Source organism: Syngnathus typhle, linkage group LG13 (genome assembly GCF_033458585.1).
Source record: "Syngnathus typhle isolate RoL2023-S1 ecotype Sweden linkage group LG13, RoL_Styp_1.0, whole genome shotgun sequence".
Lineage (NCBI taxonomy): Eukaryota > Metazoa > Chordata > Actinopteri > Syngnathiformes > Syngnathidae > Syngnathus > Syngnathus typhle.
The window spans coordinates 7,579,671-7,603,248 of NC_083750.1; the positions used below are offsets into that span (position 1 = coordinate 7,579,671).

The 23,578-nt window shown below is 46.0% G+C and overlaps 2 protein-coding genes across 2 annotated transcripts; one reads left to right on the forward strand and one right to left on the reverse strand.

Moving 5' to 3' along the window:
* The first annotated feature begins 4,004 nt into the window (after positions 1–4,004).
* LOC133165124 (noelin-3-like) lies at positions 4,005–7,200 on the forward strand. The gene is made up of 6 exons (XM_061294569.1): positions 4,005–4,399; positions 4,855–5,001; positions 5,225–5,380; positions 5,458–5,677; positions 5,759–5,865; positions 6,059–7,200. Exons 1-6 carry the CDS (start codon positions 4,346–4,348, stop codon positions 6,734–6,736), a joined length of 1,362 nt encoding a protein of 453 aa, XP_061150553.1. The 5' UTR covers positions 4,005–4,345; the 3' UTR covers positions 6,737–7,200.
* On the reverse strand, positions 6,993–23,529 carry LOC133165052 (retinal-specific phospholipid-transporting ATPase ABCA4-like). The gene is made up of 50 exons (XM_061294409.1): positions 23,345–23,529; positions 22,399–22,502; positions 22,233–22,326; positions 21,923–22,064; positions 21,716–21,852; positions 21,435–21,562; positions 21,050–21,247; positions 20,108–20,197; positions 19,162–19,402; positions 18,658–18,797; positions 18,439–18,555; positions 17,947–18,144; positions 17,634–17,839; positions 17,369–17,545; positions 16,960–17,182; positions 16,234–16,455; positions 15,965–16,169; positions 15,728–15,820; positions 15,356–15,565; positions 14,902–15,079; positions 14,703–14,834; positions 14,399–14,538; positions 14,187–14,324; positions 13,940–14,121; positions 13,710–13,815; positions 13,439–13,644; positions 13,278–13,335; positions 13,128–13,175; positions 12,729–12,904; positions 12,408–12,532; positions 12,218–12,316; positions 11,837–12,118; positions 11,668–11,700; positions 11,501–11,606; positions 11,348–11,422; positions 11,105–11,274; positions 10,840–11,017; positions 10,654–10,769; positions 10,411–10,558; positions 10,211–10,334; positions 10,001–10,130; positions 9,797–9,917; positions 9,637–9,699; positions 9,335–9,441; positions 8,731–8,872; positions 8,397–8,531; positions 8,211–8,314; positions 7,846–7,938; positions 7,520–7,769; positions 6,993–7,397 (listed from the first exon to the last, which is right to left on the reverse strand). The coding sequence occupies exons 2-50, from the start codon at positions 22,462–22,464 to the stop codon at positions 7,281–7,283; spliced, it is 6,969 nt and encodes a 2,322-aa protein (XP_061150393.1). The 5' UTR covers positions 22,465–22,502; positions 23,345–23,529; the 3' UTR covers positions 6,993–7,280.
* Positions 23,530–23,578: the final 49 nt, after the last annotated feature.

Consider the following 23,578-nt stretch of genomic DNA (forward strand, 5'->3'; position numbering starts at 1 on the left):
TGTTAATATTGGTCAGTTTTTTCCCACTAGGGATAAAGAATACAAGCCTGTGAATGTTACCTTTTATTATTATGTTATTATAGCTTCAAGTGGAGGAACTGAGCCTGCGCCGTTTGTAACCAATAAATATCGCAAGTCGAGGACCCAGTGTCTCTCTTACTGACGGTCTTCTCGCCGGTGCACGAGCGGGCAGCTGCCTCTTGACTTGGACGCACCGTCGCAAAGCGGAGACTAGTGATGTGCATTCCAGTTATTTTAAGTGAAGTGAATCTTTATAATCAGTTCACTCAAAAGATTCGTTCAAACGAATCGTTCAACGAATCGCACTTTTCACTTTCACTGAAGCTTTTTTCCTAATAAAGTGGCCTGTGATTAGGTCAGTGCTTCTCAAATAGTGGGCCCCCCCCCTAGCAAGAAGAAAACTATTCGCGCCCCCCCTCCCCACCGTGACTATCCTAACTTGTCTTGTAAGTCGTAAAATGTTGCACTGTCGCAAACGTGACAGAAGTAACAATGAGAGCGCCACTGCCCCCTGCTGTAGTAAACGCGCAATTACACTTTATTCTAGTACTGCCAAAAAAAAAGCCTGTTCCCCAGGGTCACACGCGCCCCCCCAGGAATAGCACCGCGCCCCCCAAGGGGGACGCGCCCCACTATTTGAGAAGCACTGGCCTAGGTGACTGATTCACAATTTGGTTTTGTCTGATATCAGAGATTAAATAAAGAAAACCAACTGGCTGATTGATTTGTTTTAATTGAGAGGAAAAAAAAACAGCAAAAGCATTTCACTAGCTGACCAGGAGATGGCGACAGCGTGGCATCTGAAGACCATGGATTGTTTGTTCTGCTATAGCCTAGGTGACTGATTCACAATTTGGTTTTGTCTGATATCAGATATTAAATATAGAAAACCAACTGGCTGATTGATTTGTTTTAATTGAGAGGGAAAAAAAACAGCAAAAGCATTTCACTAGCTGACCAGGAGATGGCGACAGCGTGGCATCTGAAGACCATGGATTGTTTGTTCTGCTATAGCCTAGGTGACTGATTCACAATTTGGTTTTGTCTGATATCAGATATTAAATAAAGAAAGCCAACTGGCTGATTGATTTGTTTTAATTGAGAGGGGAAAAAAACAGCAAAAGCATTTCACTAGCTGACCAGGAGATGGCGACAGCGTGGCATCTGAAGACCATGGATTGTTTGTTCTGCTATAGCCTAGGTGACTGATTCACAATTTGGTTTTGTCTGATAATAGATATTAAATAAAGAAAACCAACTGGCTAATTGATTTGTTTTAATTGAGAGAAAAAAAAACATCAGCAAAAGCATTTCACTAACTGACCAGGAGATGGCGACAGCGCGGCATCTGAAGACCATGGATCGTTCTGCTATGCCGGTTTAAAAAAAAAAAAAAAAACAAAAAAAAAAAAAAAAAAAAAAACGTAATTAGCTAGGGGTCAAAGGTCAAAGTTTACGGTTCAAAGTTCACCCAGGGGTCAAAGGTCGGTTCAAAGTTCACGGGGTCATGTGCACATTTTCGATTTTTAACTAGAGTTGAAAGTTCCGGGTTCAAAGGTCACCCAGGGGTCACCACGGGGTCACCGCGGGGTCACCGCGGGGTCACCGCGGTCACCACGGGGTCACCGCGGGTTCAAAGTTCAGGGTTCACTTTTTTTTTTTTTTTTTTTTAGGTTAACCTTTATTTAACCCAGTGCTTCTCAATTATTTTCTGTTACGCCCCCCCCCTAGCAAGAAGAAAACTATTCGCGCCCCCCCTCCCCACCGTGACTATCCTAACTTGTCTTGTAAGTCGTAAAATGTTGCACTGTCGCAAACGTGACAGAAGTAACAATGAGAGCGCCACTGCCCCCTGCTGTAGTAAACGCGCAATTACACTTTATTCTAGTACTGCCAAAAAAAAAGCCTGTTCCCCAAGGGGGGCGCGCCCCACTATTTGAGAAGCACTGGCTTAACTGAAAGTGAAAAGTGCCACACCCGCCCTCACCCCCACTTTCTGATTGGCTGTTTGATCTCTGACATCACACGGACTCTCCTTTAGGTACGCCGCCATTTTCAGGTGTACCTAATAACAGGCCACTTCATTAGGGAAAAATAATGGCCAAAGCGTAACTGAAAGTGAAAAGTGCCACATCCGCCCCCACCTCCTGATTGGATGGTTGATCTGTGACGTCACACGGACACACCATTAGGTACACCACCATTTTCAGGTGAACCTAATATATGCATTTTTTGTACGTGTCAAGAGTGTGTATTTGACTACTTGCTCTTTATTTAGGGGGACATCAACACATATTACACGACGTAAAACACATACATATGGTCATATAAAGCAGTCAACCAAATGTCAGATTTTTGTTTTCATGCCCAAAAAAATAAAAAACAAGGAATAAAACACCAGACAGGTTTTTCACAGGTTTTAATGTTTATTAAAGTCAAAAGTCAAAGTCAGCTTTATTGTCAATCTCTCCACATGTCACAACACACAAAGAGACCGAAATTACGTTTTTCTCTATCCCACGGTGACACGAGACACATAACACGATAGACATACATGTACGCGACACAATATAAAAACAAGAAGGCAAAAATTCAAACAATCAATAGTAAGAGTGATGAATAAATAATAAATAAACAGATAACACAATAAATAACGGAGCCAGCAAGCATAGCGCAAAAGTAAAAAACATCATAAACAAAAAGGCACAAACAATAAATAAGAGTAATAACAAATAATAAATAATAAGAGCCAGTGTGCATTCAGACAATTCAGACAGTGAAAGTACAGGACGCTACGCAGAACGGGGGAGCGAGTTCAGGATCCTAACAGCCTGGAGTGTGAAGCTGTTTGAGAGTCTGGAGGTGCGGGAGCGCAGGCTTCTGTACCTCTTCCCAGAGGGCAGAAGCTCGAACAAAGAGTGAGCGGGGTGACTCGCATCACTCACAATCGTGGTCGCCTTGCGGGTGAGATGGGAGGTGTAAATGTCCTTCAAGGAGGGGAGCGAAGCACCAGCAATCTTACCAGCAGTGTTCACTATGCGCTGCAGGGCCTTCAAGTTGTAGTCAGTGCAGCCGCCACCCCAAACAGCAATACAGCTGGAGAGGACGCTCTCAATGGTGCCGCGGTAAAATGCAGTCATGACGGCCGGAGGAGCGCTCGCTCGCCTGAGTTTCCGCAGGAAGTACAGGCGGCGCTGGGCTTTCTTTGCCAGTGATGCGGTGTTGGTGGACCAGGAGAGATCCTCACTGATGTGCACCCCCAGGAACTTGGCGCTGCTCACTCGCTCCACCACAGCACCGTCGATGGTCAGCGGCAGGTGTTGGGTGTGACCCTTCCGGAAGTCCACAACAATCTCCTTGGTCCTGTCGACGTTCAGCAGGAGGTTGTTGTCCCTGCACCACGTGGTCAGAAGGTCAACCTCCAGCCTGTATTGAGTCTCGTCTCCCTTGGTGATGAGACCCACCAGTCGTGTCGTCAGCAAACTTCACGATACGGTTGTCGCTGTAGGTTGCAGTGCAGTCATATATATATAAAATAAAATAATAATAATAAAAGTAAATTTCAAACCAGCAATCTAATGTGAAATTGCAGTAGATATATTGGATAACAATATTTAGGCGTATGTATGCATACACGTTATTTTAAGTATTATAAAATAAAGATTACCCAAAGAGAAGATGTTGCATAACGGCGCATCCCTTCATGCAATAAAGTTAGCCGTTAGCTTGGAGAAAACGTGCATAAGAGTTTCAGTGAGTGGTTCTTTCTTTGGAAATCGGAAATCGACATTCTGGTTTACATAGTTCACGCCAGGAGACGCAACACGCTCACTGACTGATCCGTTGATGCACGGCAAGGCAGTTCACCCATTAACTTGTTCGCGAACGGGTAAGTCCAGATTCGTTGCCTCACTGATCCGTTCTCGCGATGAACGGGAAATGCAAATCACTCCCTCACTGACTCACAGAAACGTTCAGTTAGTGAACGGGAAATGCAATTCACAGCTTGTTCGCGAACGGGAAGTTACGTTATTTTCTTCTTCGTTTTGTTTTACGGTGAGGTGGCACCACTTCAATACACATTACCGACACCTACTGGTTGAAGTCATATGAATCTGAAAAAAGAACGAATCACTTTAGGAAGTGATTCGTTCCCTCTCGTTCACTGAAAAACAATTTGTTCCTTTGAACGAATCGTTCACTCACGAGCCAACACGAGCGGAGACAACAGAACCAAGTCACGAGTGGACCACCTTTGGCTCACCGCTGCCGTTTTTTTTTCTTTCTTCACTCTACCCGTTTGCTTCCCCCTTCACGTCACGAGATGTGGACGGCGTCTCCATTTGTGTTGCTGCTGTTTGGCTACTGGCCGCCTGTGGTGAGTTCAATGACACCTCCAAATGACAGCTCGAATCAGCGAAACTCAAAATTATTATTTTTAATAATTCAATTTTTTTTTAAATATGGATAATGCTTTCTATTGCTGCCTAATTTGTATGTCATCATATGATAAACGTTTTTTTGATTAAATGTAGTTTACATTGTTCTTATTTATTTTGTATATTTATTTCAGCTATTTTTCTAATTATTATTTTATTATTATTATTGTACTAACGAGTCTACTAACTGCTAATTGATTTGCTATCTTGACCAATTAAGATGCTGTACAAGTTTATGTATTTTAATTTAACTTTGTTAAAATTGTTTTTGTTAATAAAAGATTAGCATATTTTGTTTGTTGACAATAACGGGTCTTTCGCTGTGGCGACCCCTTTGGAGAAAAGCCGATAGGAGCCACCACCAATGTGACTTTGTACATGTGTGTCCAAGTAGACCACTGTGGGGCAGCGGGAGGGCTGGCAAGTGTTTGATTCTGCCCAGGATGCCGCCGGCCGCTGTGTGTGCACAGTAGTCGCACCCGGGCAGAGTCTGTGCTCCCGGGATGCCAAAGAACGCCAGCTGCGACAACTCTTGGAGAAGGCATGTGGAAACGCTCATGCACACACAAATGAATAGACGTTGAGTCATTCTCTGTGCTGGCAAATTCTAATGTCTTTCTTTGTGTCAGTGTGAAGAGACATTAAACATAAATAAGTTGTCAGAAATCATGGATGGATGGATGGATGGATGGAATGGAATGGAATGGAATGGAATGAATGGAATGAATAACATTAATCCTTAGTTGAATGTTGTTCCCAAGCAGGTCCAGAACATGTCTCAGTCCATGGAGGTTCTCAATTTGCGTACTCAGCGGGACTTTCAGTACATCGTGAGGATGGAGAGCCTCATTAAAAGTCTGCGCTCCAAGTTCAGACAGATGGACTCTGACAGGAGGACGCTGGCCAGCAAAAACTTCCAGGTGCTCTATACGGTCCATCCCACAATGCCACCTCAAATGCTAGAAGATTCCCATGCGTATTCCTGATGTCTGTTCAGGAGCTGAAGGAGAAGATGGACTCACTCCAGGCACTGATCCCCGTGCTGGAGCAGTACAAGACGGACGCCCAGATCATTTCCCAGTTCAAGGATGAGATCAGGAATCTGTCGGCAGTCTTGCTGACCGTGCAGGAACAGATGGGAACATTTGACTATGACAAGCTCAACAAGAAAGTCCTCAACTTGGAAAACCGCCTGAGGAGCTGCATGAGCAAACTCAGTCAGTTGGGGGCTCACTATCATACATTGGCATATTTTTCTTAGAATTTCTGTGCGGGTGCGTATTCATGTGTGTGTGCAGCATGCGGCAAGCTGCTGAAGATCAGCAGCCCGCTCACAGTGAAGACCTCTGGGACCAGGTTCGGGGCATGGATGACAGACCCGCAAGCTTCTCCTGAAAACATCAAAGTAAGTATTCTTTTTTGTGAGGCAGACTTCGGAAATTTCTGTTGGTGGGACTTTCTTGGCAAGAACATTTCCTTTGAGTGCAGAACTTTTCCTGAAAAAAACAAATAGAATAAAAGCTTTTTCTCAGGCAAATGCAACTTGCTTCTAAAAAATGGCCATCACTTTTGCTGGTGTTGCTGGCCTCTCTCCGCAGGTTTGGTACATGGACGGCTACACCAACAACAAGATCGTCAAGCAGTACAATTCCATGGCGGACTTTGTGTCGGGCGTGGGGTCCCGCACACACATCTTGCCCTTCAAGTGGGCGGGCACCAACCACGTGGTATACAACAGCTCGCTGTACTACAACAAGATGCAGAGCAACATCATCGTGCGCTACAGCCTAGAGACGGCCCGCGTGCTGACCCAGAGGGCGCTGGACTCAGCCGGCTTCCACAACGTCTACCCGTACACGTGGGGCGGCTTCTCCGACATCGACCTGATGGCCGACGAGCTGGGCCTCTGGGCCGTCTACGCCACCAACCGCAACGCCGGCAATGTGGTTCTGAGCCGCTTGGACCCAGACACCTTGCGGCCCCTCGCCACCTGGAACACAGAGTACTCCAAGCGCAACGCCGGCGAGGCTTTCATGATCTGCGGCACGCTCTACATCACCAACTCGCACTTGACCGGCGCCAAGGTGTACTATGCCTACTCTACCCGGACGTCCACATACGAGTATATCGACATCCCATTTCACAACCAGTACTTCCACATGTCCATGCTGGACTACAACGCCCGCGAGCGAGCGCTCTACGGCTGGAACAACGGACACCAGGTGCTCTTCAACGTCACGCTTTTCCACATCATCAAAACCGACAGCGACGCCTAAACGCAGACATTTTGTGGTGATATGGATTTTTGAGTCCAATACCGATATTTGGCAGAGTAATGAATAATCTGCCGATTAATTGGAAATATGTTATTCCTGCTCTTTATTAAACATAATATTGTTATTCCTCATACTTTTTGTCCTGCATCTAGGCGGCCTAGGTTTGATTCCCGGTTAGGGAACCATATGCAGCCCTAGGGGGAAGAATGTAAGGTAAACTCACTTGTGCATTAAAGGGTTAAATGACGGCTGGCCATTTTGGAATATACATATAAAGCGTCTACTGTTTTATTTGTGGTGAATATAAAATCGTGACCTGCAACTGTCTACACTGCTTTCTCAGAATGAGCATAGCATTACATCATCAAATATTAAATATACAGCATGCACTTTCATTTGTAAATGTCATTTACATAAAAATGAGATATGCAAACATCCATTAAAAACACCACATCTGTACAGCCTCCGGGTGCTTGCATATTCATTTGTCAGTACTTACATACAATATATATTTGTACATGTGTAGCTTGTTAAGAAGTTCATCTCAGGTTTTCCTTTTCACCGGCGCGATTTTGACATCCTTGCGTGCACCCACACCGCGTCGCTGCAGCGTGACCACGTCGTCCTCCGCCGTCTGCTGCTTGGCGAAGTTGACAAACACCTGCAGGTGTCACACACACATTATTGCTATAATTCAATACATAAAACCAAACAAACAACACAAAATGATCACACACAAAAGGTACACAAAACACAACGGTAGAGGACACAAAAGGTACTTACCTGGTCTAGCGTGGTCTGCGAGACGGAATAGTCCTGAATGCCGAGTCGCTCCTTGTTGGAGACGACCAGCTGGAAGATCCTGGCCAGCGAGGATGAGGCGATGTGGTACTGTAGCGTGTTGTAATGTTTCTCGCGCCGCACGCACGCCGGGAAGCTGCTCTCCATGAATTCCTCCACGGGCTCCAGGTCAGGAGGCGCACCCGCTTTTGCCGCCTTCATCTTCATGGTCAGCACGTAGCCGTCCCCGAATCTGCGCAAAGGAAATGTCGCCCACTGATTTATTCTCCATAGCAACAAGTGTCAAATGGCATCACTGGTTGTCTTACTTGTATTTGAGGTGCTGGATGGTACCCAGACACTTGAAAGTGCCGTTGACCATGATGGCGAGTCGCGTGCACAGAGCCTCGCACTCCTCCATGCTGGTGGATACGAAACAGAGAGCTAAAAACAAACTGATATAATGTGGTTGCACAAGTGTGCACACCCTTGTATACAGAATTGCATTTTCAAATTCATGGTAAACGGGAATCAGTACACACGTCACTATTTAAAGTGCCTATAATTAACCTGATATTTTTTTGCTTTCTAGCACAACCCGCAAGATCTTTTGCCAAAAATGACTAGTATTCCCTCCGCCTTGTCCACGCTATCGCGTCTTCATGCTAACATGTGATCAACGACATCATCCAACCTGTGCGACGTCAGCACGACAGCCCGCCCGTCACGGATGACACTCAAAATGGCGTTCCACAGGAAACGGCGGGAATGCGGGTCCATCCCTGTGGTGGGCTCATCCTGAAAGTCAAAGATTTGCACAGCTGGAGAAGCACGCAGTGATTCATATAAATAATTCCAAGGAGCCGAGTGGCTGACTCACCAAAAGAACTAACGCCGGGCAACCGATCATGGCGATGGCGGTGGACAGTTTGCGTTTGTTGCCACCGCTGTAGGTGCCGGCGCAGCGGCCGGCGTACTCCGACAAGCCCAACTTCTGGATGCCCCACTCTGCCACCTAAAGCAAGGGAGGGTGGGATTATTATTATTAATATTACCACAAAGCCCTGCTGCTCAAGGAGGATCAGGAGCAAGACGTAGCAAAAATCTAGGCATAATTGACACTGTCCCAGTGTTTATAATTTTGTTCACGGAGAGATCTCAACTTCTCTGGGCTCATCAGTACAGCGGTAATATTGTGGCAAGGTCCTCCTTACCCTGGGGATCTCATCCTCGGGCACCCCCCTGAGACGGGCGTACAGGTACAGATGCTCCCTGCCCGTCAGCAATTCATCAATGGCATCGAACTGCGGACAGTATCCCATATTCTGGTGCACGTCCAGAATTTCTTTCAGGATGCTGTGACACAACATGACAAGTTACACCCTCAACACTCATTTTTCTTCTTTTTTGCTGGCTTTGACGTTTAAAGGTGACTTTTACCCTTACAGAATGTTAATGAGGGAAAGGAAGAAAAATGTTGGCCCAAAGCCATTTGCAGCGTCTCCACAACCATTTGTTTTCATTTAATGTATTCACGTTCATATTTGTAGTTATTACGATTAGTCACACTCATATTTCAATTAGTGTGACCTTATAACGTGCTGGATGGCTTCCCAAAAATGGAAATTTGAATCGGAATAATCATCAACAATGGGAGGACTCCGTACATCCATGACTGTGGAAACCAATTTAAGATTTTTCTAACCTAACATAAAGTCAAATCCAAATTTAAAGATATTTTTAAAACGCATCCCTTTACCATAAGATGCTTACGATAATCTAAAGCCCATCCTAAGCTGAAGGTTTGTGGTTTTATACCTGTAACCAACCACAGTAGCATCCCCGGAGCTGACGTCAGTGTCGCCTGTCAACATTTTGAAGGTGGTCGTCTTGCCGGCGCCGTTGACGCCTAAAAGTCCGAAACACTGAGAAGGCAAAAAGAACGTCAGCTCATTTGCTAAATGATGATAGTCGACTATTTCATGTTACCCAATAATATTCGTTCATTCATTTATTTCATTACTGTGTATTTTATCTATGTACAGAACTCTGCCTCAGTTGTCTTGAGTTTAGATGGTGTTGCCTACCAAAAAAAAAACAAAAAAAAACAGCAAGCTCACCTCACCGGCGGGAACACCCACACAGATCCCATCAACAGCCACCCTTTTGCTGCCCACATAAGTCTGTGAGAAGCAAAGAAATAGAAATAAACAAAAGCACTGACTTTGTTTTTACTCATACTTTTAGCATTAAGTTACAAGAATATCCTCCACTGCTGACCTTGGTGAGGTCTTGGATCTGCAGGATGTCCGACTTGCTGCCGCCATCGTAGATTCTTCGTCGCTCGCATGCCACGTCGTCGTCCTCGTCTGGCGCCGGGCTACGTTTCCTGTCTGATAACCTGCAAAGACGTTAAAACTGTTTATATTTAAAAAAACAAAAATCATTAGAATTAACTGTGTAGTCATGATGATGATGTGTTACCAGTGGTCCAAGAAGAAACGGTACTGAATGAGGAGGTTGAAAGCAAAGAAGATAAAACCTTCCGCCGCCATGAAGCAAACGTTCCGCCCAATAAAGTCCCATCGGAAGGGATTGTCTGTGTGCTCCTCACCTGCCCAAAACACAATCATACACAATCATCAGACAGGGAAGATTACGACTCAAGTCACGTGCGTAAAAAAACCTGATTACCGAAACGGGCGTAGACGTCGGTGACCGCCTGGTTCATGGCCATGTCGATAAGGCCGCGACCCAGACAGAAGTGAGGAAAGACCAGCAGGCCTTTCTTCAGCCACTTGTTGAACATCAGCAGCGACTGATGACACACCCAGACCCAAAAGGTTAGCGAGAGAACTTTTGACCCTGACACATTTATGACAAACCCAATGTACCCGGTTGTTTTCGAAGAGCTCCAGGATGAAAGTGACAGCGCTGCTGTTGATGCCGATGAACAGGTTGATGCAGGACAGCGACACGTAGGCAGTGCTCGGGATGTTGAACAGGTACGACATGGGGTACATCATGGGCGTCACGGACCACCTGAATGTGCACACCAATAGTTCTGTCAAGTCCTTCTGAAGCATGAGTAGTTTTGCTTTTTTGTAGTTTTTAATTTACAATGGTAATAATGTTACCCATAGAGCAGGAGCAGCGCTACAAGGGCAGGCAGGTTGGCTGGGGACGTGTAGCACTTTTTGTCAAATGCCACGAAGATGACGACCACCATGGCAGCGCTGATGGAGTAGTTCACCTGGATGAAACATGAAAAATAAAAACAGAGCAATAATCCCTCAAACTGTTAGGTGTAGCATCCCCCTCACCATGTCCCAGAAGAAGTTGGACAGCCAGTAGATAAAAGGGCTAACGCCACTGACAAACTGCAGGTGCTTGGCTTGGCTGGCACGCTCCTGGATGAGGTAGAGGACAAAACTGGCCGGGATGAAGGACATGGCGAAGATTACGCAGATGGCCACCACCGCGTTCACTGATGTGGTCAGTCTAGCGGGAGCAAATGAGCTCAAATTGTCAAATTTGCAATTGCCGGCATTCGATTGAGCTCTTGTGTGTCTCGGGCTCAGCACTCACACAGTGACCTCGGAAAGCTGCTCCTTGGTGAGGTTTAGAGGGTGGTTGAGGGCGGTGATGCCAAACTCGATGGGCTTGGCACTAGTGGGCAAGAACGCCCGCAGGATGGCGTTGTTGGCTACATTCATGAAGGCCACCATGGCATGCCAGCCTTTGTTGTTGTACCACACCTGCCAGGGAAGAACCATTTTTTTGTTACTGGTGTGCTCCATTTATTACCTTAATTCCTCAAATAGCACCCACCTTTACGTTAAATTCACTTTCCATATATCGTAGGAAAGGTCCGAGCTCCTGCACTGCCACTCTGGAATGTGGACCCTGCCAGAGGACATTTTTGATTAGCAGGCTTGGAGGAGGTCACGTCAGAACGACTCAACTAATGGCGGGACTTGTTACCGCCGTGATGTTGAGCATCCGCCCAAGTTGACGGAAAACGTTTTCAATGTCTCTGGGCTCCACGTCCAGGATAGGAAGCTGTCCTCCGATGGACAGGCCACCATATCTGAGGAGAGACTCCATTCATTTGGGACACGTGGTACTATGGATTTTATTTTGGACCTTACCTTTGTTCATTGACCCAGTATTTGCTCTTCAAACTGTGAGATGAATCAGAGAGAAATGAGACATTTACATTAGCCAAGTAATATAGCAATGCAACATTTGACTTCCAGTATCGGAATGCATAGAGCTGAGAATTCAAACGTAGCATCAAAGGCAAAATTGCACATTCACCTTGTTCTGATGACACTTGGGTAAGTTTTGACTAAGAAGTCCGAGATGTTGCGCTCAGTGAGATCCATCAAGGTGTCCCCCGTGGCTTCCAAGCGTTGCACGGGCGGGAGGCCTCCGGCACCAGCGGGGCAGATGGGCATCATGGTTAGCTTTCTACTGCTGCTGCACAGGCAGGAGGGTGACGGGTTCCTCTGGTTCCACTCCGGACTCTGCAGGATGTTGCTCGTCACGGCATCCACGTCGGGACGTTGCCACTCGGACGGCTCGTGGTCGCAAGGCAGCCTGGATGGCAAGTCAAAGGTGGAAAAATAACCAAAAATCCAACTTTTATTTGATTCTTATCAGTTTACCGCCAACACCAGCCTCCTCTGTGCTACTCACCCCAGTGGTTCCCCTTGCATGCATCGGGTTCCGAGACCCGGTTGTCTTAAGAAGCGTTCTACAAAGTGCCTCATGGTCGGGTCCAAGGGTTTCTCATTACTGCGTTGGAAAGACAACCATGAATAAGGTCATTGCGGTATTCGAGCAGACCGTCTCAGAGGAACAAATGTGACATCACATGGCTGGCAACCTGAAGAAGAAGACTTGCGGTCCGTACATCCAGGGGCTCAACGTCAGGCTGGGGTACTCTCCAAAGGGTGGAACGATGGTGGTGAAGATGAGCGCTATGAGGATGAAGCTGGCAGGTAGGACAATCTGAACCATCATAGAAAAAAAAAAAAAATCAAACCACAACAAATCTAAAATGACAAACCAAACCACTTTTAATCCAGATTCACGTCTGTTTTGTAACTGAAAGACAAAATTCAGAATCTGATCTAGATTACTTTTTATATTGGACACAAAAAAAAGTGGATTTAGATGGAAATAAGGCCAAAAGACCATATTGTACCTGGGCCACAAAGTCTTTGCGGCTTCGAGTGGCATGATGAAATCTCTTGACAAGTAGTGCGTGAAACTGCTTCAGGATCAGCCAGGCTCCTTTCACCTGCCTTGATCCTTTGCCAGCGCTGGAGTCTGACGCGGCGTGCAGCGTAACGCTGTTAGCTTGCATGGCATCGTAGCGCTCTGTGGTTGACACACATGCACAGCGTTTGAAGAAAAAAAAAACATTTACCAAATATGGACTAGCGATGCAGCAATAAACTGGAAGGAGCAGAACTCGGGGCAGCTGATGGCTACAAATCATTAGCCAAATAGCATCATTGCCTAAGTCATTTTTTATCTTACTGTTATTTAAAAAAGCTAGGTGGTAAAATCCAATAAAAGCTTCACTTGTCCCATGTCTGACCTTCATCTACTCCCGCTTGCTTTTTCCTTCTCTGCAACATCCAGTCTTCTACAGGCAAGAAGTGACATGGGGAAGAACACAGGTGACAAACACACAACACGTGTGACGGTGGAGGGCTAGGACACGTGGGGGGGAGGTGGTGATCGTTACCAGCGGTGGCGGGATTGCTCGCTAATGCCTCGCCATCTGCTGTCACCTTTAGGAAGATCTGCAAAGGTTGTACATTCATGAAAAAGATTAAAATACAAATTTACTAACTGTGTTTTTTGTTTTCCTGTTGAACATGAGCTCCATTCAAAAGGGAGGTGTACCTCCTCCAGGGATGTGTCGGAGATGCCAAAGCTGCTGAGGCCCATGTCGGCGAGGGTCTCCTCCAGCTCCCTAAAGAGGCTGGCGTAGGCGCGGTGCTTGAAGCATCGACTGGGCAGCAGGAAGGTAAGCTCTTGACCGATGGCTTCGATGAGCTTGGCGTCGGGGACGTGGTGGTGGATGAGGCCGCTGATGCTGTCCAGGTTCCCTGCGGACATCACAGACGGGCTTAAGGTGAGGCATTTTGATGGTTTGGTGACGCTTGGATCTCACCCTCGAGGACCCGTTCGGCTGTCTGGCACAGGTTTTGGGACTGATCCTTGTGTCTGGTGCAAATGGAGCAGGTGCAGGAACAGTCGGAGGCACAGTCACAGTCGTTCTGGACAAGTCATTCACAACGTTTTTCATAGCTTTTTTAAAATGTCCTGATCTAATACAAATATTTCAAAATATATTTATTTTAATTTTACACGGAATATACAAATCTGCGTTGAAAAGCTCACCTCTTTCTTCTTGAGGTCCTTTATGCGCCGAACCAGAGTCAGGTAGAAGCCAGCACCAAAGCAGTTCTTGAGGAAGAGCGGTGAGCCGCAGCAGTGCAGCTGGCCCTTGGAGATGATGGCGATGCGGTCGCTCAGTAGGTCGGCTTCGTCCATGTGGTGCGTGGACAGGATCACCGTGCGACCTGCACAGCATCCCGTTAACATAAGCAGACAAAATCCTGTTCAACGTAACTTGAACTATTTGTACCGGATCTGTATTTCAACAGGAGGTCCCATATAGACCTCCTGGAATAAGGATCCACGCCGGAAGTGGGCTCGTCCAGGATGACCACCTTGGAGCCGCCAACAAACGCCATGGCGACTGACAGCTTCCTCTGCATGCCACCTGTTGGTGCGAAACAGAGGCTTGCTGAGCTTTTTCTCATTTCCACTCAAAAAATAGGCAGAGCAACTCCTAGCCTGAGAGGTTCTGGGCTTCGTCTTCTCGCTTGTGAGGTAGGCCCAGGTCCACCAGCATGTCCTCGACCTCCTTCTGCGCCTCGGGGTGCGTGCGACCCTTCAGCAGCGAGTAGAACAGGATGTGCTCTTCTACTGTCAGGCTGGAAGCCAAACAAAAACCAGAAATCTCTTTTGAAGTATTATTTTACATTTCAGTCCCAACACAATGCTGTCTATTCCAAAATTATTTTAGTTTATAGGATTTATTTATATCTTTTTTTTTATATATATATATATATCAAAAGTGAGCATTATTATTACTCACTGATTGAAAAGGATGTTGTATTGAGGACACATCCCCAAGGAGGACCGCACGGCGTCCATGTCGGTGCGGATGTCTCTTCCGTAAATGTAAGCAGAACCGGACGTGGGCGGGAAGAGCCCGGTAAGGATGGATCTAGACAGAAGACCAAAAAAAAAAATCACAACGGGTAAACAATAAACATATGATGGCGTGGTCTTACAAGGTGGTAGTCTTGCCGGCCCCATTGTGTCCCAGGAAGGAGGTGATCTGACCCTCGTAGAAATTGAGGCTGAGGCGGTCGACAGCGGGGCGAGAGCCTCCTGGAAACACCTTGACCAGCTCCTGGATGCAAACCCCCAACTCCAGACCCAATGGATCCGGCTCAAACAAAAGCAGGCCTACCAGGATGAAGTAACTTTGTTGAATTTCAAATTTATTTTCAAAATATGGTACTGTTAAAATTATTAAATTAAATTACTAATTAATTAACCCTAACCCTACCAGACATGTAACATCTCTCTTGACCACTAGGTGGAGCTCTTAGCATATTCTCCACAATTTCTTCCTCACGCTCTTGAAATTGAAGTACAGTACTGGTATCTTATCAGACATGTAACATCTCCCTTGTCCACTAGGTGAAGCTCTTAGCATGTTCTCCACAATTGTTTCCTCACCCTCTTGGCTCCCGGAGGCGTTTTCCTTCTCCTCCTTCTCCTCTTGCTCCTCCTGTAGCCTCAGCCACTCTTTCTCCTTCTCCAGGCGCTCCCGTTTGTTTTGGTGCTTGCAGGTTTTCCTCCTGGCTGAGCCGTTACAGGTGTTGCCAGTGTGTGCAGGTGTGCCGCCACTTTCAGGGTCCTTTCCTGCATTGTCCGCTTCTGGTGCAACTGTGAAAGAAATCAGTTATTTAACCACTTAAACACTTTCAAGGTATTGGAGTGACCTCTCTGCGATGTTTTCTTTTTTTTTTTTTTATATACTGTTTTTTTTTTCTTCAATGTTTTCTTTTTAACACAAAATTATTTTGTGCATTTGTGAACTAGCGATACCTAAGTCATCTGTGGCAGCAGCTGCAGATGAAGATTTGTGCCAGTAGGAAGGCTGCAGGGGGAAGTAGAATGGCCGACCAATGCCGTACTGACCTGCAAAGAATCACAGGAATGTATTGCTTAGTTAGTTATAAGCTGAATAATTCATTTATGTTGCTATTCATATTTGCAAAGCTGTCAACAAGGGGGTATAAGAAAGGAAGCACATTGCAGAGCACCTCAGTCCCAAGTTCTCACCTGGAAAGACGTTGTCCAGGTACCAGGCCAGGATGCCGTAGAGTATGGCATCCAGCGCCATCATAAAGATGGAGGTAAGGAAGGAGTAGTTGTCCTTCTCTAGCGGGCTGGTCTGAATGTTGTCCCACTGCAGGCCCACGCCCTGCTCCTCGTAGCGTGACAGGTACTCTGTCCCAAAGCCAAATGCCACCTGAGACAGCAGGCTCTGGAGGGGAGATGAGCGACATCGTCAACCTCTTTCTAAAAAGTTTTTTCTTTTGTCTACGTACGGCGCCCATCTTCATGTTGACGGTGAGGCGGTCCTGCCAGGCGAGGCAAAGCACGTGCGGCAGGTAGAGGGTGAAGTAAAGCACACCGCTGCACGCTGCCGCCAGGTTGGCTTTGTTGAAAAAGACGCTCATGAGGAAGCACTGCATGATGGTGGCCACGGTGAACGTCAGCAGGAAGAGGTACACCAGCACCGGGTCGCTGTAGTTCAGCACCTTGCCACCCTGAAAGTAGGTCATATGGCGTGTATCTAGGTAGTTAGATTAAAGATTAAAGTCCCAATGATCGTCACACACACACCTGGGTGTGGTGAAATTTGTCCTCTGCATTTAACCCATCCCCGTGTGATTTTAATCCATCCCCTGGGGGAGAGGGGAGCAGTGAGCAGCAGCGGTGCCGCGCTCGGGAATCAGTTGGTGATCTAACCCCCCAATTCCAACCCTTAATGCTGAGTGCCAAGCAGGGAGGCAATGGGTCCCATTTTTATAGTCTTTGGTATGACCCGGCCAGGGTTTGAACCCACAACCTTCCGGTCTCAGGGCGGACACTCTACCACTATGCCACTGAGCCGGTATAGTACTTGTAAGTAAGTAAGTTATGTAAGTACTTACTTGTCCAGCTATCATGTTAGTAAGTAGGTTAGTGAATTTGTTATAGTTATCTGGTCAGGTACTCGTTGGTCAGTAACATAGATGCTTAGTGAGCTAGGTAGTTACCTACTAACTCACCACAATGATGGAGGTGAGCAGCATCGTGCTGGCCGCCATGGTGACAAAGCTATCGATGAACCAGGTGCACCAAAGGACACCGTTAGCCACGCCCATGGCCTTGAGGGTCTCCTTGAGGCGCAGCTCCTTCTCCAATACAATGCTCTTCACTGTCATGGACACTGAGTAGATCCACGCCAGCACCATGAACATCGGGAAGCAGCGGTTCAGCGTGATCATGAAGCTGATGGCCGGCCAAGGAGAGGTTAGGCTTCGTTAACAAAAATCTTGTAAAAAAAAAATCTACTCACTCAGTCAATGAGGAACTCTCAGGTAGTTACGTAATTATCTATGTACGTACCTAAATATCTTGTGGGTTACCAACTTAGCTATGTTCTTTCTAGATATGTAACTAGCAGTGCAGACTCACAGGTCATCCACGTAGCAAGGGTAGGGCATCTGCTGCACATAGACCCCTAGTGGCCAATCGTGACCCGTGTGCACTTTAATGATGCCATGTTCAATCATGTCTTGCAAGTAGGCAAAGCCACCCCAGATGTATCTCTGGTCCTCCACGGGGTCCGCCCTAGGGCCTGGATCCCAGTACCTGAAAGCAAACGGAGGACACTCGCGACTACAACTCTGATGTCACCTCCCAATAGTACCAGGATGTAACTCAGAACATCCTCACTGACCTGTCTTTGACCTTGTTTGTGCGCTCCACGGCGTCGATGTCCATGCGGATCTTGTACTTGACATGTGGTGGGAGACTGGTGGTCCAGGGGTATATGTCGGCGAAGACCACGCCGGCCCAGAACTTGTTTTCCTCCAGCAGGTACAAGGCCTGGTGGATCATCTGCGACTCGTCCGTGTAGGCCACAAACTTGTCCAGAGTGATGCACTTCAGTCAGGAAAGACAATTTTACAGTAAGTTCTTGAATTAGCTATCTAGGTAGGTTAGGTAGCTATAGACAAACAGGTACACACTAATATAGGCTTCATTCTCACCTCCGCATATCTGTTGATGGTGTGCATGATTTGGTCAGTGACGTTAAAAATGTTCCTCCAGTCAAAGCCGGACATTCCTGCCTGTCGCCATTCTTCTGAGCCACTGTACAGGAAGTTGAGGATATCTCTGGTGGTCACGTTGGCATCCTCCAGGCTCGTGTCCATAAAGTTCATCACCGTGGGGTTTGCCAGTGTGTCCTGTGGCCATGACACATACAAGAATACATCAATGAAACCAAAAGTGATCATCATAACTAGATCATTTTAAGTGATTTGAGGATATTCCTTGTAGTGTTTGAATATGAGAATTATAGATCATTTTAAGTTTTTAATACTTGCAAGTGTGCAGTATCTAGTTGTTTACTTGTTGATTGGTTCATTTGTTGTCAGGCAAAGTTCATAGGCTTCAATTTTAACATTTTTAGTGAGGTGGAATTTAGACATTGAGGAAGTTCATGGTCCTTGTTTTCATAAATAATTTTAGAGTCTTACTCTGATTACATTCATCTGCACGCTGTTGTGGAAGAAAGCCCACAGCTGAGGCCCCACCTCTTCCCACATCTTGGCAATGTTGCGCAGCCTCTCCAGCTCCTCGAAGGTGGTGTTCGCCTGACGCACACACAAAACAAACATGATTAAAGTGTTGGAGGAGAGGGGTGTCAGAGAGGTCAGGATGCTGGCAGGCGGGCGGGCGGGCAACTCCTCCCTTACGCTTTTTAATATCTTCCGGACGGCAGGGGAGTCAGGAGTGTAGAGGATCTTTCCCATCAGCAGGGGCTTGACAGAATTCCACACCGCTTTGGTGACCGGGTTAGACTCCAGCGTTTCCATCAGGCTGTTGCAGAAGCCAGCTGCAAACGTCAACAATGTGATTTCACTCAATGGGGGGAGGACATTAAAAATGAAATAAGGAAGATGTTTCGGGGTTTTGATTTAGATATTTTGGAGCGTGATTGAATTTCAAAATTATCTTTGGGTCATGATTTGAATTTAAGAAGGTATTTTGGGTGCTTAACTGGATTTGGTTGGCATTTTGAGTTTAATTTGAATTTAGGAATTTAGAAAGACAATTTGGGTCGCAACTAGAATTTAGAAAAAAAAATTGAATCTTAAGTTGGATGAGGGCATTTTAGACATTTAATTGGGTTTTTCCTCATGGGTGACTGAAAATGTTAAGCCGAATGAAGAAAATATTTGTTGGCAGGTTGAACTCACTGGTAGTGTAGTCATAGACGTAGGTGTCACGGGCACGGCTGTTGTTGACACCCAGGAACACCTTGTAGTTGTTGTCCTCGTACCAGTTGAAAGAAAGTACACGTGCACCGCCGCCCTCCGGGTAGCCGCAGAAAAGGCTGGACATGGACGCCGTCAGCTCCGAGAAAGAGGCAGGGCCGCCATCGCCGAAGAGCGAAGTCACTGCTTTGATGAGTGCCCGGGAGTTGTTGCGCTGAATCAGCTGATGGGAGGAAAATTATCATTTTTTTCCCCACTTTTTTTCAACAAAATTTGTCAAAAAATATTTAGTCACCATACTTTTGTTTAATTACCTCAAAATCATTTTGTAATCTTTTTAATATTTTATTTATTTCTGCTCAAACGTATTTGAATTATTTTGTCTCATATTTCCTGATAATTTATTGCGGCTTTTTTTCTCGCCGTCTTGGCTTTTGATGATGTCACCCACACATTCCAAAGAATACATGAAGTCAGACAGGAAGCATTTGGCGCCTTTCTGTCACCACGGCGACAAGAAGGTCCCACCTGGTTGGATGTGTCATCTCCGTGGAATGTTAACACACCCACCCACTATTCTTACTCATCTGGCCTGAAGTGATGATGATGACCCCTGAACCCCCCCCGCCCCACCACCTCACGTATAGAAAATAAGGAACAGTTATTTAATTTTCATGAGGTTAAAATTGATGTTAAAGGAAAATAAATCAAGGCCTCAAAAACTGTAGACTGGGCCAAGCAAACAAACAAACAAACAAACAAAAAACACATCCGCTTCTTGGCAAAGGTAATCAGAGGACCACTAAAAATACAACAGGGGTTAAGAGGCTAATAATAGCCTGCAGGACCTCAGGAGTGGGTGGCTGAAGGTATCGGTTGGGGTGGGATAATACAAGGAGCCGCAGCAATGCATTGTGGGCTAGCTCACCTCTCGTATCCTCTCTGACGACGCCCTGAGGACGCGACCCCATTGCCGCAGGTCCACCCCCTCGGAAGAGCCGTCCATAATGCGAGGCAACTGTGGGGAGAAGACATGTTGAGTCATCAGCTTTTTCTTTGTCTTGCTGAAGGGAAGTAGGCCGGGGGGTGATGTTGTTGGGAAAGCACGGGAGGGGACGCCAAGACAAATACGCCAGACGTCCTTCCTGGCTCATTCCTCACGCTTGCAGCTCAATGAAGAGAATTTTTGGGCAAGGGGAAGTGAGACTGACGAGGGAGCTTTGGTGGGAGGTGGAAAATTGCAACAACGTGCTTCATAGTCCCCTGGAAAGGTTGACTCTAAATATGATCATAAAAATTCAAGAGTATTGAGTCATGTTCATAAGTATACAAACTCTGACAAGAATTGTGAGATATTGGCAATTTTATGGAAAAATTATGAATATCATATAGCAGTTAATTTAGTCACTAAGAATACATACACTTGGCTTGTCTGTATGAGCGTCTTTTACTGCCCCCTAGTGGTCAAGGTGGGCACACCAAAATAATTGAATTGAAGCATTAAATCATGAAGCAAAAACTTTAATTATTTTACATTCTATTCATTTTTTATTATTATTTCTATTAATTTTGTTATTATTTCAGTGGTGCGCTGCTTCTCGATGTTCTGGTGTGTGGGGGGGGGGGCGGCGGTCAAATAATGAATGGTATCTATTCATTTAAATGGCAGAAACATTAGGTTATGAGCATGGTGCACAACTTGTTTAATCTGTCAGCCAAGACACGACGCTGTGGGTCACTTCTTAGCCTATGTGGGTGGGGCCCAACCTAAGCCCATTAGAGAAACAGGGGCAAGACGGATAAAGCCTGAGTCACCTGCTGAGCGCTTCCAGCCACTTTATTAGGTACACTATTACATCACAAGTCTCACCAGTTGGAAGATCTTGAAGAAGTCCACGTTGGCGTAGAGCGCATCCTCGATCTTCTGCAGCCGCTGTTGGGTGAGGGCGCACATGGCATTGCGGACGCTGTGGAGGCCGTGGCGGCTCGGGAAGATGATGAAGCGCTCTAGTAGTGCCTGGCTGCACGCGATGTCCTTCAACTGCAGGTCCGGGATGCCTGACGCAAACTGCCGAGGAACAAGACGCAGAAAATAAACATATACATCAGGTTGATTAAAAAAAGAAATGGCTTTTGAAATGTCATCTTTATTCTTCCCATCGGTTCATTCCACACTATATGTTTACTAAACTGTAGCAGATTGAAGCTACAGTTGGTTGTCATTAGCAATAGCATTAGCGTCCACCAAGCCTCACCTGTTCTATTCGGATTTCCGCATTGGTCAACTGGTAGACAACAGACTGGGGGAGCTCGGCATCTCGCAGCAAGAACGCCGTTAGAAGTTCGTCGTCCTTCAGGATGTCCTCGATCTTTAGACCGCGACCTGAACGCAGGGCAGTCTCGATATCAATCGACTTACGGTGAACCAACAATTTTCGTAGGGATTCCCTTGCTCTGACTCTCAGGTGACCAAGCAAAGAACTCTGATTTGAATCTTCTGCCAGTGTTTGGCCAGCATTTGAGATTTCCATCTCACCTGACACGGCAGCTGGATTGTTGCGTATTGTGTCCATGAAGTCGGAGAAGGCAGACACCTCATGCCACATACGTCTCAGCTGGTGCACCTCTGTGTCGCTAAACATCTCCAAGATGTCTGTGTAGAAGCGTGACAATCTGAAGCAAAAACAAAAAACAAATGTAAAATGCCGTACAATGTCAATAAATAATGACGCAAGTTACTCACATTGAATTGTTATAGTTGGAGACAACCCCTGGAGACTCTCCTCTGGTGGCGTGTCTGAAGCAGGGGTTGTTGGCATTGCAGAAGATGCCCTGGATCCATGGAAGCGCGCCCGCAGATGGCATGGCCTTGTTGGGGAAATGACCTGGAATGTCATGGAGAGCTAAATTAGGCTAAAATATTAGCACAGCTCTCACATGACGTATTGTCACTCTGCAATTGTGTGGTCCATGTCAACCTCAACAAAACTCGTGTTCAAAGGTTTATGAATATCAAATCGATAGCTTCCCCATCTCCAATTGCGTGCTCTTACATTCATGCTGCTGGTAGAGCGGGTTGGCTCTCCTCAGCCACACCAGACCAACAAACAGCAAAACGGGCCACAAGAGCTCCACCAGGAAGCGAATCTGCAACAAACAAGCGTATTAGCGACAGAAAGCCTTTGAAACAAGATTTGAGTGCGCAACCATTAATGTTACCTTCTGCCTTTTGCGTAGGGTCCAGTTCTTCCAAAGCAATAGGCGGATTTGAGAGCCCGTCTTCATGGCTCACCTTCAAATGGGGTCATGTGACTTTGCTAAACCTGGGGAAACAAGTCATGTCAGGGTCCTTTTATCCCCTCGCAAAACCTGAAGTAAATTATTATATTAATTCATACAGTATTTAGATACAGTTGAGTGTTTACTACTGTGCCAATTTGAACTCTGTTGCTAACCAAAACAGCAGCATTTACAGAAAGATTAATATATATTGCTGTAATATTGTAGTTTTTTTTTTTAGTTAGGTCAAATAATATTTTTCCAAGTCCCATTATTATGATGATACAATCAAATCAAAGAAAAGATGCAATAGCAGGCTGCCATCTGCAATAATTGGTTGTGTTTGAAAGACAGCGCAGAGAAGAATGCAACAAAGTAGCAGGAAATTATGTTTTTGTTTTAGCCATGTTTACAACACGCCAGATGTATCGTGAATGAAGATTTAAAACGCAGGCTTTGGAACAATAACATCTATGCGACATTGTAAAAACTTGTAAATCCTGACCAGATGAGACGCAGAATACATGAGTTGTAATTTGTTTGGAATGATGCCTACCAGCTATGCCGAGCGTGCAGGTGGGGAATTTCAGCTATTTTTTTTTTTTTTATGGCTCTAAAGTTATATTTTTTGTGACAAAACTTTTTTTCAAGACAAAACAAATCACAATATTCTAAGATTACCGTAAATCTACAAACATTGAGAGCAAATAACTTTTTTGTCAACACATAAATCACGCAATTTTGCATCCATGTTTTTCTTGTCGACACCAAGTAAGCAATAGCACAGCAATCGTCCCACATTTGACATTCTTACACAGAGGCTCATGCTCCAGTTGACACAAGACAATAAAAAATACAACTGTGTGAATGTGTGTGAGAGCTTTACCTCAGAAGGAGCGCCGGGTCCGAGGTACGCTGCATGTAGACCACCAGGATGCAGGAACAAGGTAGACTGTGCTGCAGAAACACACCCGACGGACGGATGGATGGATGGACGGATGGATGGATGCCACTCTGCTCAGCAGTATGGCCACAGAAACAGCAACGCTCCTAATCTGATTGCTCTAATCTCCCGGCTCAACTAAAAGAAAAAAAAAACAACAACAGTCATCATCCATTT